The sequence below is a fragment of the Dendropsophus ebraccatus genome, chromosome 6, assembly GCF_027789765.1.
Source record: "Dendropsophus ebraccatus isolate aDenEbr1 chromosome 6, aDenEbr1.pat, whole genome shotgun sequence".
In the NCBI taxonomy this organism is placed as follows: Eukaryota; Metazoa; Chordata; class Amphibia; order Anura; family Hylidae; genus Dendropsophus; species Dendropsophus ebraccatus.
Window position 1 is genome coordinate 70,956,452 of NC_091459.1, and position 18,846 is coordinate 70,975,297.

At 41.3% G+C, this 18,846-nt stretch overlaps 1 protein-coding gene across 9 annotated transcripts in view; it reads right to left on the minus strand.

The window, feature by feature from the left end:
* USP13 (ubiquitin specific peptidase 13) overlaps positions 1 to 18,846 on the minus strand; it is an 83,814-nt gene that overhangs the window by 19,309 nt on the left and 45,659 nt on the right. For all 9 annotated transcript variants that reach the window (XM_069975132.1, XM_069975140.1, XM_069975131.1 and 6 more), the window contains 5 exons: positions 8,864 to 9,048; positions 8,489 to 8,583; positions 5,814 to 6,001; positions 3,296 to 3,367; positions 1,649 to 1,742 (listed from right to left, as the gene is read on the minus strand). In XM_069975132.1, the coding sequence (XP_069831233.1) occupies positions 1,649 to 1,742; positions 3,296 to 3,367; positions 5,814 to 6,001; positions 8,489 to 8,583; positions 8,864 to 9,048 (634 nt within the window). The remainder of the gene's footprint in view (positions 1 to 1,648; positions 1,743 to 3,295; positions 3,368 to 5,813; positions 6,002 to 8,488; positions 8,584 to 8,863; positions 9,049 to 18,846) is intronic.

Consider the following 18,846-nt stretch of genomic DNA (forward strand, 5'->3'; position numbering starts at 1 on the left):
GTTTCAGAGTATGGGTCATGTTCAGTAAGAGTATAATTACACATAAAAAAATTGATTTAATTTCAACAACTCATCCTATTTTTTTCCCCCAATGTTTAGGCATGTCAAAACACCCCGAATAATATTTGTGGTGTAGAAAGATTGCACACTAATATACAATTATTTTAACGGATTACAATTTTTTTTGCCTGTATCTAGTGCATGTTTGGAGTCTTTCATGTTAGTAATCCATAAATGAAGAGGTTAACTGAGCTGGTGCCAGCCCATGGCCCACATTTGTTATCCATCCTAAGGCTGCGTTCACACTACGTATATTTCAGTCAGTATATTTCAGTCAGTATTGCAACCAAAACCAGGAGTGGATTAAAAACACAGAAAGGATCTGTTCACACAATGTTGAAATTGAGTGGATGGCCGCCATATAACAGTAAATAACTGCCATTATTTCAATATAACAGCCGTTGTTTTAAAATAACAGCAAATATTTGCCATTAAATGGCGGCCATCCACTCAATTTCAACATTGTGTGAACAGATCCTTCCTGTGTTTTTAATCCACTCCTGGTTTTGGTTGCAATACTGACTGAAATATACTGACTGAAATATACATATACTGACTGAAATATACGTAGTGTGAACGCAGCCTTAGACATTAATAGCAGGGTGATATGCAGCGTTTGAGATACTGCTGTCCTAAGAAGGCCTTACGGGGCATTACATGAGCACAATACAAATGACACCATTTTAGCACCACAAGAGTAACACTGTACAATATTAGTCATCTACCCATGAGGATGGAAGATCACACATGGCGTAGAAAAGAGAACATGTAAAATAAATAGTCCTGGAGATACTGAGCATTGATGAAACCAGATAGAGGAAGGGCTATTTTTGTTTATCTTTTCATTGCCAAATGGAATTCTTACCCACCCCCATTCCATGAAAGATCATTCCTGAAGACTCTCTCTAGACTGACAGCCTCAGCTATAAGCATATCAGCTCTCTTACACCAGAAGAAACTCATTTATCTGGCTAGCAACAAGTTTGCAACACAACACTGTAAAGCTTCACCAGCAATCCCACTAAAAGCTACTCTTTATATTATTGGAATTCCTCTTCAGGTCCGTTGTAAAGCTGGTTAGTCATATATCCACATAAAAGGTTAATAAAAAATTCTATAGCACAGAGTTATTGTTTTAAATGACTATTGCACATAAATGAATATTTTTGGGGTTGTCACCTTCATGTTCTTCACCTATGACACTGCACCCACACATGTTCTCATTCACTGGCAACATTCAACTCACACTCGCCATTAGAGGATCTGTCAGGAGGATCCATGCAAAATACCAGACAAAATAGATGTGTTGTTTTGTCCAGTAAAATGGACATCTGACAGACCCCATTTAAGTCTGTGGGGTCCATCAGATGCCACTAATGTATGGCATGCAACAGCCCCTCCAGCCCCTCTGTTTCAGAACTTTATGGACTATGTAACATATACTTCTCACTCCAATAGCTCATCCTCTTAAAAAAATAAAGAAATAATAAACATTTAACACATTTGCATAAATACTGTGTTATTTTCACCTGTCCAGAAATTAAATTAATACTGGTTTTCTACCTTTGGCAAATGACAGAATAAATACCTTGTGCTCTTCTTTCATCACCTGTTCTATCAGCTCACATTTCACTGGTGGCTTTGAGTGCTGTCCAGAGAGTAGACCATGACCGATTTTAGCCCTACCAGTAAAGAGAGAAGCAAGATGTTTTATACTAAAGAGTATATAGAAAGCTGGTGCAAAGCAACAGTGTAGGATGTGATACAGACATAGTAGGGACCTGAGTTTATGCTGAACCACTAAATATGATCATCTACAATAACAGAGTCCTAAACACTAAAATTCCACAGTATCAAAAGGTAGACAGTACACAGCCAGTAGAGCAAAGCAATTTTGTTTTCAATTAATCATCAAGTGAATACAGGTTTTAGTTTCTAATTCATCTAAAATATTACAGTCAATTTGAGGATTGAAATGATCTGATTGTAAGCAAAAATAATAGATGCAACTGAGCATTATCTATGAACATTCCGCTGGACACAATTCACCCATGTGTTCATCCGAACGGCCATGCATATGATAATACAACTCCTTAGGTACTATTTATATGATTGACCATTTTGGTGGTCTCTCAAGTCTTATGATTGTCTCATTTTCCAGTCCTGTTTTCTTTATATCTGTAATCCAGTTTAAAAGACCTGCTTTTCCTATTAGGCCAATTGATAACTTATACTTAACTATGATTTTAAAGAAGAGAAGAAAAGATTGTACCTCTTCTGCTCTCCAGCACACCACTTCTCCCTCTGAGCGTCTCTGGTCATAACTTCCCAGATGAGAAGGGGGCAGGAACACGTTGTGGGTAATGATCAATAGCTGCCCAACATTACGGCGACATTGTGCAGCTATTGGACATTGCCTGTGGGCACCATTGCAAAGCCTGCAAAGTGGCGCACTGGAGAGCAGAAGAGGTAGGACCTTTTCTGCTCTCTGTGTAACCCCTTAAAGTGATTTGAGGCCTTGTAGACAATTGGCCTTATTTACAAATGTGTTACGGTCATCAAATTGACATTTTTTACAATTTTTTTTCTGTGTCAGCTCCTTGTTTCACCATATTTACGAACGTCTTAAAAAAAAAAAAATTAGAAATCGACACACCCTTCATTTTGTGCTTTAAAACCAAAACATGGGCATCTTGTGGGTGTGTCCCTTTAAAACCCGCTATGACCAACATATTTATCAAACAAACCTTCATTTTTTATCGGTTCCCCATTCAAAGGGTACGTTCACATTGAGCAAATGTGGTGGAATTCAAACAGCACTTCTGTGGGAGGGCTTTCACGACTCCGCTCAAAGAATTGACATGTCAATTGGAGAGCAGAGGTGCACAAGGCCTCCCATAGAGACACCATTTGACACTGAGGCAAGCAGGATTTCACTGCGGAGAGTTCTGCCATGGAATTCTGCCATATTTGCTCAGTGTGAACATACCCTAAAAAATAGCCACTTCTAGTGTGACAGGATGGTCAGGTTTAAGTTTTGTCATGTGAAAAACCTGACAAAAAATTACCAAGGGCAATCAGACACTTTAATAATGTTAAAAATCTTAGTAAATGAGGGTCAATATGTTTACCCTTGAAAATCAGTATGTGCCATTCAAGCTACAGTGGCCAAAGCATAAGAATTCTGTAGAGGAATAAATGATGCGGTTAAGGATTTTCCAGGAAAGGCACTTACATCTGTGTACTAAAGTCTTGTGTTGGATCCAGAGGAGCATAGTCAAATATTCGTGTCAGGTTACCTACATAGCTGGAAAAGTATGCAAAGAGGAAATCAAAATGACAGAAATGAATATGATCCAATAATTACAGAAAAACAAATAATCCTGTTTCTTTATAGTAGAAAACAGAGGAAGCGCCAGATGTTTCTGGAGCTTTTTATAATAAGTTTATGGTGCTTTGGAGGACACAATAAACAATAAAAGGCTGTCAATTTTGTAGAGCTCCATGTTATATCAGTATTGTATCCAGTAGTATTGTTTTACATATTATCTTCTATACTGCTAATATTAATACACCTCAACAATTCTTACTTGGATAGTGCAATGACTTGACTGTGCTTTTCGCGTTTGCTTTATCAAGCGAATGCGAAACGTGCGTAGGGTGAGTAGGTAGAGGGGACATTGTGTATGTACATTTACCAGTGGTAGACACATATTTATGTATATATATATTTTTTTCTATATTGATTACTGTTTTTGTGGATTCGCTGTAACACTAATTTAACTTAAGTCGAACCTTCTCTGGGTCTGTTACTATATTATTTTCAGCACATCAAAAAGTATATTTTGGATTTCTTCCACATTTTTTGCACTGGTTTATAATATAGAATTTTATATACCTAAAGTATATCTGGTTTCATTAGTCACTTACTGGTATCTGTTTGTTTTCACACGTGTATACATATATATTTATATGTTTATCATGAATATGTGCAATTTACTATTATACAAGTGATATGTAAATACAGGTTATTTATTTTGATTCATGTCCCCTCTCCCCAATTTCTGTGTATGGTACTGTTCCTTCGTCTCCAACTTTTAATGTAATTTTTTAATTGTGTAATAAATAAAGATTTATTGTGATACATTATTTATTGTCCAGCAAAACTTTTTTGGGATCCCCTGCGTGGATTCCTTTTTCTTTATGCTAAATTGCGTTTTTTGCGTATAGGACAGATTATCTACGGCACCTTGTGGTAGATAATTGGTGTTGACTTTATCAGACTTGTTTATCAATGAAGGGGGCCAGATCAGATGATGCGACAGTGCTCTTAACAGTGCCCCCGGGCGAAGATTACTCCAACTGTCAGTGCAGGACTGGTGCCGAGGAGGAAGGTAAGACACATACCTTCCTCCTCACCATCCCGGGTACTCATCTAACCTGCTGATAGTTCCCTTTTAATACCTGCCATTTATTTTCTTCAGCGTTTTTAGAATGGGTGCTTTTTAGCTCTGCCATATTGGAGCATTGCTGTGATCAGCAACTTGTCTATAGTTCCCCAGAGGTTGTTGGAAAACTACCTCTTTTGCCATTGGAAACTTAGGTCGCCTAGTTCCTTCTAAGTGTAATTCTACCTATTCACTTCAGCATATATGACCAAGACCATCAAAAATCTCCAAAAGTTAATGCACAGAATACTGGTACTAATTGCGGTAAAAAGAGAAAAATTATAAACTACTGGCAAGTAAACCAGCCGACAAGAATGGGTTTGGATATCCACTTAAGTCTTTAGTCAATACATGTCAGTTATTAGTATACAGAGGAACACCTTGTGGGGAGCAATGAAGGCTAGCCAACTACGGGGAAAAAAAACGATTGAAAGGGAATGAAATGTTATAATTTTCTATTTGTTTGTTTACAGCAACGGTAAGACAACTTCTATGTCAAACTTTATGACATAATGAAGTCAGGTTTGTGGCAGCTGTATCGCATATTCAGTGCCAAGTCTTTTCTCATAAAATGATGATGCCCATTCCAATGATTCCACTTTGTACTTATGTTGGTTTCTTGGCATACGTTTACCAACATCATCTTTCAGACATTAATTCCTCTCATTTCAGTGACCTTAATATTTATAAATACCCAAGGAAAGGTTAACAGTGAGCAGTGACTAAAGGGCATGTCCATTAAGAAAAACTCCTTGTTGCATTTTAAGTTCCACTGTTCGTTGTAGTGACAATAAAAAAAAATTGCAAGATGCTGCCTGATTATTTAGGGGGGGGTACATCCCTTCTAGTAAAATTACCATTACACTACACTAAAGTTGAATGTACATATATTTTATCTAGCGTGAAAATTAACAGTGTATGAAAAGGACTATGAAAAGCATAATATAACCAAACAATTAAGGAATACAGATCATTGCTCCAAAGATATCATTACAAGGCTACAAGATAAACAATAAAGACCAGCAGTCACTATGGGCTAAATACCAATATATCCCATCTTTACTATAGTTCTGTTTGCAAGTTTAGCCTCCCTAAGATATAAAACAAAGTTAACCTGTTCAATGAAAAACCTTTAATAGGTGACAGCAAATGAGGTGACAATGTGGCCTAAAAACTGTACAATGGCTGAAGCCCCCTCCCCCTCCCTAGCATTGGGACTGTCAGGTTAGGGCTCAATAGTGGAATTCTTTATTAATAACTCAGTATTGTATGTGCATCTGTAGGGAAGTTAAAAGAGATACATACGCCCTCTGGAATTCTGGTATGCTGAAGATGACCTGAATCACTGTGCTGAGGTAGGAGCTGTTCCCCTGGTTCCTAATACCAGTGTAGCCAGAGCCAAAGATTGGTTTCAACTTAAGTCCAGTTTCTTGGATGATTTCCCATTCGCTGACTCTTAGCCTAACTTCATTATCCATCACACCATTCTCTGTCTAAAAAAAAAGTAATAAGAAAGATTAAGTATGTCAAAAATTATAAGACCTTTACTTTGTTTTACTATAAAAAATAATGTGTTTATATGAAGTACTATACAGGGTGGTCCAAAAGTAGGTGGACAGGAAAAAATAACATTTATTTTGATTTAACCATACAATTATATTTACTAACACAAGCATAACATTGACAATTAAATTTTATTCTGAACAATAATACAAAAGCCCTTAAATGTTATAAACGCAGGTGCTCCAACTGTTTTTCATCACAATTTGCACAGTATTAAAGTCTGCCTCTTAAGCTTCGAACATTTTTGCACAAGTCTCTTTGGGTATTAATTTCTTGAAATGCATCTCTCATGTAATTTTTCAAATCACCAACACTTTTTGGTTTTCGGCTACAAACTTTGTCCTTAAGTTCTCCCCAAAAGAAAAAATCCAAGTCTGGTGAATGTGCCGGCCATTCAAGTGGGCATCTTTGGCCAATCCATTTTTTAGGAAATGTTACATTAAGATACTGGCCGAACACTCTTGAAAAATGTGGAGGGGCCCCATCTTGTTGGAAATAAAGGTTTGAATTAGGCTGCTGCTGTAACTGGGGAAAAATTTGATTTATTAGAATTTCAAGATACTTATCCACTGTGACTATTCCATCAAAAAATATTGGTTCTAAAATACCAAAACTTGAAATATCACCCCAAACATTGTCACCAGGCTCATTTAGTTAGTTGTTGCTCTAATGTTTAAGAAGTCCGGCGAAATTTTTTATTGAAGATAATTGCCCCCTGGTAGTAATACAAATCACCAATATACACTTATTACGGGAAATGCTTATAAAGTGCTTTTTTCCCTGCACTTACTACTGCATCAAGGCTTCACTTCCTGGATAACATGGTGATGTCACGACCCGACTCTCAGAGCTGTGCGGGCTGTGGCTGCTGGAGAGGATTATGGCAGGGGGATGCTCAGTGTCCCTCCAGTGCCCTGTGTCCCTCAGTGTCCCCTGGCCATCATCCTCTCCAGCAGCCACAGCCCCCACAGCTCTGGGAGTCGGGTCGTGACATCACCATTTTATCCAGGAAGTGAAGCCGTGATGCAGTAGTAAGTGCAGGGAAAAAAGCACTTCATGTGCATTTCCCATAATAAGTGTATATTGGGGATTTGTATAACTTTTGGGGGGCAATACAATACCTTAATAAAAAATTTTGCCAGACTTCTCCTTTAAATGCATGTTCTCATTATACCAGTAAATACAATTATGTCTAATAATAGGACCTGAGAATTTAAAAAAAGCTTAATCACTCCACATGTTATCTAAAATTTCTGGATTTTCTCCAATTTCGTTAAGCATAATCTCACTAAATTGCAGCCGCCTGTCTGGATCATCCTCCAAAAAATCATGAATTAGCTGTGGATGATTAGCTTTCCACCCAACAGATTTCAGGATTCGCATGATAGAAGCTTGTGAAATTCCCAATTCCAAAGAGGCTCCTCTGGTGGACTTTTTTGAACAAATATTTCAGCAACAAGTTGTTTATAATTTTCTGTAGTTTATTATTTTCTGGTTTGGGTTTACCAGTTTTTGGAGCATTAAGGATTGAGCCAGTGGCATTGAATGCGGTAAATGGTTTGTCTCTTTGGGGCTTGAGTACCAAATGTTTCAACCCAAATTGTTCTAAAGGTTTCAGGATTTTGAGATTTTCAATCGTCTTTTGAAGTCCATTTTCTTTGATCTGTATTTAAATTATTTGCCATTATGGTTTATATGAATTATCTGAAAAAAGAAGACAGATTTGTGGGAGATTTATCTGTGAAACTGTCTAAGTTGCCCCTAGCAACCAATAAGGTTCCATCTTTCATTTTCCAAAGAGTCTGTGAGGAATGAAAAGTGTAATCTGATTGCTAGGGGCAATTGAGCCAGTTTCACTTTACATGTTTGATTACTACACAAACTGTCCACCTACTTTTGGACCACCACATAAGTGTACGTATAAATCAAAATAAATGTTATTATTTTCTGTCCACCTACAGTACCTTCGAACCACCCTGTATATACAGTACTTACATATACAACTGCGTCCAGACCTGTAAAACGTTTTGAACTTCTCCTTAATTGGGCAGATCAATGGGACAGGCGGAACTTCAAACAGAACCCGCTGCCCAGACTCAGCCTAAAATTCCTCACTTAATTCTGTAGTGTGAACATACCCTTATTCCACCAATTACACTGCAAATCTGCAAGCAATCTGCCACATTTAGTTACCTTTAGTTATATAGACTTGTAAATAAATATCATGCCCCTAAATCTATGTATTTTTGATAGATGGAGCTCACTATTCTCTATGTATAAATACTTCAGAGTCATTCTGAAGATGCTGACATTGTGAAAAATTGGAAAATATGAAACATAAATCAAAATAAAACTGAAACTGAAAGTAACTGAAAAATGTATAATGTGATTACATCTTTATGTATCTTAATACAAACCCCTTGCATTTGTAGCATATCAATCCCAAAATGTGCAAGATGTTTGGCGAGGTGTGGGTCTATGACAGCTTCTTCCTCATCAAAAGAATATACATCTGTCAAGAGAAAATAATGCTGTGATTTACTATATTTCTGTGTTAAACACACTTCTGAAAACCAAAAAATGACAACAAAGGTAGCACAAAGACTGGCAGCCTGTGGTAAGATGAACTTTTCACAGAATTTGCACATTTTACAATTGGCGGGGGTCTGATCACCTAGATCTCAACCAGTTAAAACTTTTCACATCTCTAGGAAATGTCAAAAGTTTTTTAAAGTTACAGAGACAGATTACTATGTTATTTGAGGTTCTTTCTATGCATATATTCCACTTACCTGCTCCATCTGGTGTAATACTTCCAAGTCTTACAGCCAAAGGATAGCCCATCTGCTTGTGGTGTTCCAATGCATGCCCGTTCCCACCAGTGCCTGAGCAAAACCACCTTCCACACATTATCGACCCATCGGTCAGGTTTAGCCACAAGTTTTCTCGTAGTTCACACTTCGCACATTTCCAGCCACTGCAGATCAATACCAAAAGACCTCAGCAAGTAAGAAGATATGCTCGCACGTGAAAGATATGTTGCAGACATTAGCTGTGAATCTGCACAGGTAAAATACACTAGGGATTACAGAACAAGGAGGGTGAATGACAAGAGGACAAGATTTTCTGAATTAGAGCATGATCATTCAGTTGAAATCCCCTGGCTAGTCACTTAGGATTCCACCATTTTCAATGCAGCAGGGGCAAAATCACCAGGAATTTTGTAGCCTTTAAAGTGACTCAGTAGCCACAATCTGACCCCTCCCCCAAACTGCTTGTACTGTCATATAGCTGCTTTTAATCCAAGATCTGTCCTATGGTCTGTTCGGCATGTGATGCAGTTTTTGTCCTAAAAAACAACTTTTAATTTTGCAGCCCTGTGCCAAACTGGCGTTGCCTAGAGAACTCAGTATGTGAAATAACAAACTGCACCGTATACATCCAAACGGTAATTCTCACTAAAGGATCTCCACCAATTCCTTTTCAGTCCAAGCGGGTGAATGTTACAGTCTGTGAGCAAATCGTTTGTACCGGTACCGAGGAATAAATCTCTATTGTATGGACTAAAAGTCAGAGTTCGTGAATTCCTATTATTGAGTTATCCAATAATACAGAGGACTCCTGCCTTGAGGTACACAGGTAAAGGTGTATTGAACAACAGTTTATTTTTTCATAACACGTGGCCTACAGTACCCATGCCCTAGGCCTGCACCGCTTCCCTCCCTCCTCACCATTATGAACGCCCCGGGGTAGGATTTTTCCTATTCATCACTTGTCTGAACACTGCACAGGGGCCTTAATGATCCAGCACATGTGCAGTGTTCCAACAGGTGATGAATAGCAGAAATTGTTCAGGGGCATTCCTAATGATGAAGAGGGCGGGGAGGAGGGACGGAGAGGCGGTGCAATCCTAAGGCATGGGTACTCTAGGCCACGCCAATTTGACAGCAAGTTTAAAAGTAGTTTTTTAGGACAATAACTGCACCCCCTGCCGAACAGACCCCAGGACAGATCTTGGATTAAAAGCGGTTATCTAATGGTACAAGCGGTTTTGGGGGGTACAGAATGACTTTGAGGAGAACTTTAACGAAAAGTAAAAATCCAGGTCGGGAAGAGGGGTGAGGGGTGGAAACATAATAAAGAAGCAATATATACTGGTCCCCTTGCCACAGCAGTGCAGCAACACCAGCTCACTGACCCCCTGCAATGTCACGACCGAGCTTAGAGATGCTCGCTCAGGCATTCGGCGACAGCAGTACACCTCTGCAGCCACCGACTGGCTGAGCAGCTATGGTAAATCCTGTTGGGTCGTGATGACAAAGAAACTGGGGGGAGAAGTGGAAACCGTAAGCTGAGATCAAGTTGGTGGTGTGGGGTTGGGTAAGTATAGCTTCTTTATTATTCTTTATGTTTCTTAGTTCTTTATAAAAAAACGTGGATCAACTCTAGGCAAACTAGTTAAATTTTTTACCACTTAAACATTTTTGTGTTGTGTGATTATCGTGGTGTCGAGGCGTCATGACGTAGGACGCAGTCTCTCCTCCTCCTCCTCCCGGCTCCCTCTACCTCTCCTGTTGCCTGCCGGAGCGTGTAGCCCTGCTGGACTAACTACGTTTGAGGCCCCCGAGCGGGGCTGCCCCGGATGCCTGCCTGCCTAGACTCCCGGAAATATGGTCTGTGCGGCGGCGGTCAGCACGGATGGAAAGAGGGACAATTGCTACCGCTCCCGCACGATATGTGCGGGTCACCTTAGGCTCGGACTGGATGAATGAGGGATGGCGGATATAGCACTATCCCTGAGTGCTGGCATGCCGTGGACACCCTAAAGGGTTTAAAAGCCCCCAATGCCGCATCACTAAGTCTGCTTTGCTAGTGATGTAACTGGAGGCGGCCGCTGCGTGCACGGACTACGGTGCCTCTGGAAGCCTGTAAGTGATGTCGGGGACAGGATGTTCTGGACTGATCGGGGTGGTGGTGTGGGGTCCGGAGAGGGGGGGGGGTTGGACGGCGGTTTTGGGGGAGGGTTCGGGCACTTTGTGGGTCGTGGCCAGTCTCTCCCTGGAGGGGGGCCATGGCCCGTGGATGGTGTCTGTTTCCTCCACGTTGCCCTCTCCCTTTCTCTCTCTGTCAGGCTCCCCCGCCCTTCCGGGAAGCCAGGTGAGATGAAGTATGCGGAGGCTATGATTTCCACATTCATTTACTGGAAGAGACTGACTTGAATATCCACTACTTCTGTATATGGATCTGTCTGGGGGAAGGACTTGTTGTTAATTGTATATCTCTTCCAGGCAGCTCTCCTCGTTTTCCTTACATCAGACTGAACAGCCTCTCTTTTGGAAGTGGGGGAGATATCTACTACTGAAAAGCGAGTCTTTCCCAACCATTATAAGTAAAGCCATGTAGGCTGTATACGTAAAGGTATGAACTGACAATGGGGCAATCACGGTGGTAATTAAGGCTTCTTGTGTAACTCGGTTTGCTATGTTTAATAGGAGGACCTTCTGGGTACTGGGTACTCTATCAGTATGCCCCCTAAACAACAACCAAAGAAATCAGGCGTAACCCCTCCTTCGCCAGCAGTGGATGTAAGAAAGCCAAGTAAAATTGACAATTTTCTTAAGTCTCCAGGGTCTACTGGGAAAGCTCAGGTTAATCAACTACCCCCCTCTGCAGGTGGAAACTCTTAGGCCTCTGGCTCTCGAGTTGATTTTGTCCAGACTATAGGAGATGAGGAGGACTTGATCAGTGATTTACCCAATGTTCTTAAGTCGATTCTGTCTGAATTGAAGAGTTGTGGGAAAGCCCTGGCAGACCTTACATTAAATGTGGGAACTGTGACTACAGATATTACTTTCATAAGAGAGGATATCAATAAAATGAGAGACAAAGTTGGGACACTGGAAAATGCTGTCCCTGCCCTCCAAAAGGATGTTGGTGAGCTCAAGTCGGAGGCAGGAGAGCAAGCGAAGCAAATTATGGAGCTACGTACCAAATTAACAGACCTGGAAGACAGTTGGGGTGCAGCGGCGAGAGAGAGGAAATTTTATTTTTATTTATTTGTTTTTTTTTGTTTGTTTGTTTGTTTTTTCTTGGTGTGTTTAATTAAATTATGAAAACTGAACTTAAATTGTTCTTTTGGAACGTCAGGGGAATGGGTGAGACAGCCAAGAGATGTGCTATATTTGACCTGGTCTCCAGGCACTTACCAGCAATTATTTGCTTAGTCGAAACTCACTGTGTAGAAGAGACCTTATTCCGTATTAAAAGAAGGTGGGCTAATAAAGACTTTCATTCATTTTCATCGGGTTATTCAGCAGGTGTGTCAATTTACATTCACAATAAAATACAGTTTATTTAGTAGCTAAGAGGGTGGATAAATATGGGCAGTATATTTTCTTACATTGCAAGATTTATGGTTTTGAGCTGGTCCTAGCTTCTCTATACATTCCTCCCCCATTCTCCTCACGGGTCTTAAAAGAATTTTTATGCTTTTTGAAAGTAAGAGAAACTCTTCCAGTATGGGTGTGTGGGGACCTAAAGTGCATTCTAAATAGCTACACAGATAGAAGAGGGAAATTACAAAAAGAGGACTTATCCCCGACCCCTCTCGCTAGACGGGTCAATGAATTGGGTTGGAGGGACGCCTGGCGTTGCTTAAACGGAGATAAGACCGCCTTCTCATGTTTTAGTCCTTCGCGGAATGCCGCTTCCAGAATAGACTTGGCGCTGTGCAACGACTTGGCAATGAGATGGACGGTCAGAATGTCCTATGAGACCAGGACAATCTCTGAACACTCCCCCATGACGCTGTATATTAGAGGCCCATGGTGTAGTGATAAAGTGAAGAGGGGTTTCCGATTTAATGCACACTGGTTAAATATAATTGATAGAAAATACCTGATCCGAAAAGAATTTGAACAATTTTGGGTGGAAAATAAGGGATAAACTAAAATACAATATGTTTGGGACGCACTGAAAGCTTTTTTGAGGGGTGTGTTGGTTAGAGAAGTGAAATTCAAGAAAAAAAAGAGTTTTTTGCACAGGAAAAATCACTTCAGGAGGCAGCTCAAAATGCGGAGAGGGTGTATGCTGGGTCACCTAGTTCGGATAACGGGCAGAAAGTTGAGGACTGTCAAGCTTGCTTAGCAGATTTTATATATCAGAAAGCACAACAGAGGATCTTCTTCCAGGGTCAGAAGTTTTTTTTAAAAGGAGGTAGGCCAGGGAAGATGCTTGCAACAATTGTTGAAGCCCAGGAGGACAAGCACTATATTTCTGCCTTATTAAAGGAAGATGGGGGAGTAATACAGGAATCAGGAGAAATTAGAAATAGGGCTCTGGATTACTTCTCTAAGCTGTACAAAAAGGAGGGGGGAGATCAGGACCTCGATTTGTTCTTTGAGAGCACCTCCCTTCCACAGTTGGATGCCCTACAGAGAGCGGTGTTGAATGGGCCTCTCACTGTGGCAGAGTTGAGGGGCTCATTATTTAGCTTTGGGGGTGGATCAACTGCTGGGTCAGATGGGCTCCCTTTTGACATTTATAGAGAATTTGCTGACACATTAATACCCATGCTTTTAGAAACATATAATGAATCCTGCCAGGATGGAATACTCCTTAGGTCAATGCGGGAAGCTACTATTACTCTTATTGGAAAATAGAATCCTTTCGCCCCATATCCTTGCTAAACACTGATGGCAAAATTATTACTAAAGCCTTGGCTCTTCGATTGGCTGAGGTGGCCCCAAAATTAATAGGAGAGGAACAAACTGGATTTATACCAGGCCGCTTAATATATGACAACCTGTCCAGATTATTCGCCAATTTACAGCTAGGCGGTGGGGGGCCCTGCTCCATCCTGTCATTAAACGCTACCAAGGCCTTTGACAGGGTGGAGTGGGGCTTCCTATGGAAGACATTAGAGGTATTTGGGCTGGGGGATAAATTTATATCATGGGTGAAGTTATTCTATACTATGCCGGTTGCTAATATTAGGATTAATGATTCACTAACAGATTGGTTTGAACTGTCTAGGGGTACAAGGCAGGGCTGTCCACTCTCCCCCCTCCTTTTTGCGCTATATATAGAACCTTTGACGGCGAGATTGAGACAAGCAAAGGAAGTAATAGGATTTGGTCTAAGGGGAGAAGATGAGAAATGCCTATTATATGCTGATGACGTGTTGCTGTTTGTCAGGGGCCGGGAGTCCTCCGTCCTGGATTTAATTAACGTAGTGAATAATTATGGGTGTTATATGGGTCTCCGAGTAAACTGGGAAAAGTCAGCACTGCTCCCACAATATTGATCACCCCAAGCAGATAAATTACCAGTTAAAATCATCATGGAGGGTGAATCCTTGGAGTATTTAGGTGTTCAGGTGACATCAGATGTAAAGAAATATAGAGAGCTTAACTTAGTCCCACTATATAACAGACTAAAAATGAAGGTTGGAACCTGGGTCAGGATGCCAATCTCTATGGCCGATAGGATTGGGATTATTAAGATGGTTATCCTCCTGCAGGTTCTTTACCTCCTCAATAACACCCCAACATGGATTCCGGATAGCTGGTTCAAGCGACTGACAGTCCTTATGAACTCACTGATCTTGGGCAGAAAGAGGGCAAGGGTGAAATATACCACCTGGACTCAGAGGTGGGGGGAGGGTGGCGTTGCCTTGCCAGACTTCCAGCTCTATTTTTTTGCGATTGGAGCTCGAAGTCTAGCGAAGTGGAGAACGTGCCCTGTCATCAATTTTATAGCGACGTCTGTCGTAGGGCAATATGATGATATTTTTTCAGCTTTAGAAGGAGGGCTCTGCACAGAAATAGGTCCAAAGTCACATGTTGAATTATACCTTAAAATATGGAAATCACTAAAGAAGATTTGTAAAGTGAAGGGTAGTCTAGGAGTTACACCTCTATGGGGGAATAAGAATTTAGGTGAATTTCTGAAATTATCAGACACACAGTTTTGGGTGAATAGAGGACTTAAAGTAGCACAGATTATCCAAGGGGGGGGGAACTAATGACGTTTGAAGACTGTAAAAGGGATTTTGCACTGTCGGATTCACACAAACTATGGTACTTGCAGATTAGGGAAGCACATAGGACCACTAGAAATGTAGAAGTATGGACTATTCACAATCATGAATTTTTTTGTTATTTAACCCCTTCAAGACCAAGCCTATTTGCACCTAAAAGACCAGGCTTATTTTTCAAAATCTGACCTGTCTCACTTTATGCGCTTATAGCTCAGTGATGCTTTAACGTATGCTAGCGATTCTGAGATTGTTTTTTCGTCACATATGGCACTTTATATTAGTGGCAAAATTTGGTCACTACTTTGTGTGTTTTTTGTGAAAAACATCAAAATATCATGAAAAATTGAAAAAATTAGCATTTTATGAACTTTGAAATTCTCTGCTTCTAAAAAAAGAAAGTTGTATTACATAAATTAGTTACTAAGTCACATTACCAATATGTCCTCTTTATTCTGGCTTCAATTCATAAACATATTTTACTTTTTTAGGGTGTTACGGGGCTTAGAAATTTATCAGCAAATTACCACATTTTCGTGAAAGTTTCCAAAACTGATTATTTTAGGGACCAGTTCTTATTTTAAGTTGATTTAGGAGGTTTGTATACTGGAAACCCCCATAAGTGACCCCATTTTGGAAACTAGACACCTTAAAGAATTAATATAGGGGTATAATGAGCATTTTAACCCTACAGGGGCTGGAGGAAAGTATTCACCATTAGGCCGTAAAAAAATGAAAAATTAAAATTTTCCAATAATATATACATTTAGATTAAAGTTTCTCATTTTCAAAAGGAACATGAGAGAAAAAGCACCCCAAAATTTGTAACATGGGTTCTCTTGAGTACTACGGTACCCCATATGTGGGCGTAAACCACTGCATGGGCACACAGCGGGGCTCAGAAGGGAAGGAGCGCCAATTAGCTTTTCCATTGCAGATTTTGCTGAAGAAGTTTCCGAGCGCCAGGTGCATTTGCAGAGCCCCTGTAGTGTCAGCAGAGAGAAAAAAAACCATAAGTCACCCCATTTTGGAAAGTACACCCCTCAAAGAATTCATCTTCGGGTAGGATGAGCAATTTGACCCCACAGGTGTTAGAGGAAAGTATTCAAAATTAGACAGTAAAAATGAAAAACTCGAATTTTTTCCAATAATATGTTTGTTTAGTTTGAAATTTTTCAATTTCACGAGCAAAAAGAGAAAACAAGTACCCCAAAATTTGTAACGCAGGTTCTCCTGAGTAAAAAGGTACCTCATATGTGAGCATAAACCACTGCATGGGCACACAGCATTGCTCAGAAGGAAAGGAGCGCCAATTAGATTTTTCAATGCAGATTTTGCTGAAGAAGTTTCTGAGCGCCAGGTGTGTTTGCAGAGCCCCTGTAGTGCCAGCGGAGTAAAATCTCGCCATAAGTCACCCCATTTTGGAAAGTGCACCCCTCAAAGAATTCATTTTGGGGTGTGGTGAGCATTTTGACCCCACAGGTATTAGAGGAAAGTATTCAAAAGTAGACAGTAAAAATGAAAAACTCGAATTTTTCCAATAATATGTTCCTTTAGTTTGAAATTTCTCAATTTCACGAGGAACAAGAGAAAAAAAGTACCCCAAAATTTGTAACGCAGGTTCTCCTGAGTAAAAAGGTACCTCATATGTCGGTATAAACCACTGTATGGGCACACATCAGGGCTCAGAAGGGAAGGAGCGCCAATTAGCTTTTTCAATGCAGATTTTGCTGAAGAAGTTTCTGAGCGCCAGGTGGGTTTGCAGTGCCCCTGTAGTGCCAGCGGAGTAAAATCTCGCCATAAGTCACCCCATTTTGGAAAGTGCACCCCTCAAAGAATTCATCTTGGTGTGTGGTGAGCATTTTGACCCCACAGGTATTAGAGGAAAGTATTCAAAAGTAGACAGTAAAAATGAAAAACTCGAATTTTTCCAATAATATGTTCCTTTAGTTTGAAATTTCTCAATTTCACGAGGAACAGGAGAGAAAATTCACCCCAAAATCTGTAACGCAGGTTCTCCTGAGCAGAACGGTACCCCATATGTGGGCATAAACCACTGTATGGTCACACAGCTGGGCTCAGAAGGAAAGGAGCGCCAATTAGCATTTTCTCTGCAGATTTTTCTGAAGAAGTTTCTGAGCACCAGGTGCGTTTGCAGCGCCCCTGTAATGTCTACAGAATAGAATCCCCCCAAAAGTCATCCCATTTCGGAAAGTACACCCCTCAAAGAATTCATCTTGGGGTAGGATGAGCATTTTGGCCCCACAGGTATTAGAGGAAAGTATTCAAAATTGGCCGGTAAAAATGAAAAACTTGAATTTTTCCAAAAATATGTTGGTTTAGTTTAAAATTTCTAAATTTCACAAGGAACAGGAGAAAAAATGTACCCAAAATCTGTTAACGCAGGTTCTGCTGAGTACAATGGTACCCCATATGTGGGCATAAACCACTGTATGGGCACACAGCAGGGCTCAGAAGGGAAGGAGCGCCAATTTGCTGGAGCAAAACCGCAGCTAGTAACAGTTATTAGAATAGCGCAGTTACTAAAATACAATAAAAAAAATTAGATTACAGGTAATGTGGGGTGGTTACGGACAGTCTGGGGTGGTTCCGGGTAATCTAGAGGTGGTTACGGGCAGTCTGAGGTGGTTACGGGCAGTCTGAGGTGGTTACGGGCAGTCTGAGGTGGTTACGGGTAATCTGGGGTGGCTACGGATAATCTGGGGTGGATACGGTCAACATGGGGTGGTCACAGGCAACCTGCTGTGGTTACGACAACCTGGGGTGGTTACAGGCAACCTGGTGTGGTTAGAGGCAACCTGGGGTGGTTAGAGGCAACCTGGGGTGGTTACGAGCAACGTGGGGTGAATACGGACAACCTGCTGTGGTTACAGACAATCTGGTATGGTTACAGGCAACCTGCTGTGGTTACGGACAACCTGGGGTGGTTGCGGACAATCTGGGGTGGTTGCGGACAATCTGGGGTGGTTACGGACAATCTGGGGTGGTTACGGGCAACCTGGGGTGGTTACGGGCAACCTGCTGTGGTTACAGACAATCTAGGGTGGTTACAGGCAACCTGCTGTGGTTACGGGCAACATGGGGTGGTGGGGGGGGGACATCACTTTTTATCCCCTGTCACCAATCATTCATGGTGACAGGGGATAAAAAGTGCCGGCGGCACATGGCACAAGCGATCAGCGGTATATAGTATATACCGCTGATCGCTTGTACCGTGACCCCACAGGGGGGGTCCCGATGACTGCCCCATGCTCTCCGCTACCTCCGGTGGCGGAGAGCATGGGGCTTTCATTCATTTTTCTTTTTTGATCACTGTGAACAGACATTAGTCTGTTCACAGTGATCGCGGCGGCCATCTTGGATCCGATGGCCGCCGCGGGAGGGGGGGTTAGTGACTGGGGCACTAGGGGGCTGATCTGGGGTCTGATTTTTACTTATTTCATCTCCCCCCACCGTGGATTCACGGTGGGGGGAGATGAAATACAGCGGCGGCACCGGCCCATTAGTGACCGCCGTTTCGGCGGTCACTAAGGGGTTAATGGGGGTCAGCTGCGGAATCGCAGCTGATCCTCATTATCTCCGGTGCTGTACACAGATGAGAGCGGGATCGCTGTCCCTGCAGCGATCCCGTTCTCATCACAAAGCCCCCTCAAGTCAGGAACGTATATGTACATTCCTACTGCACGGGGCATGTGCAATAGGAACGTATATATACAG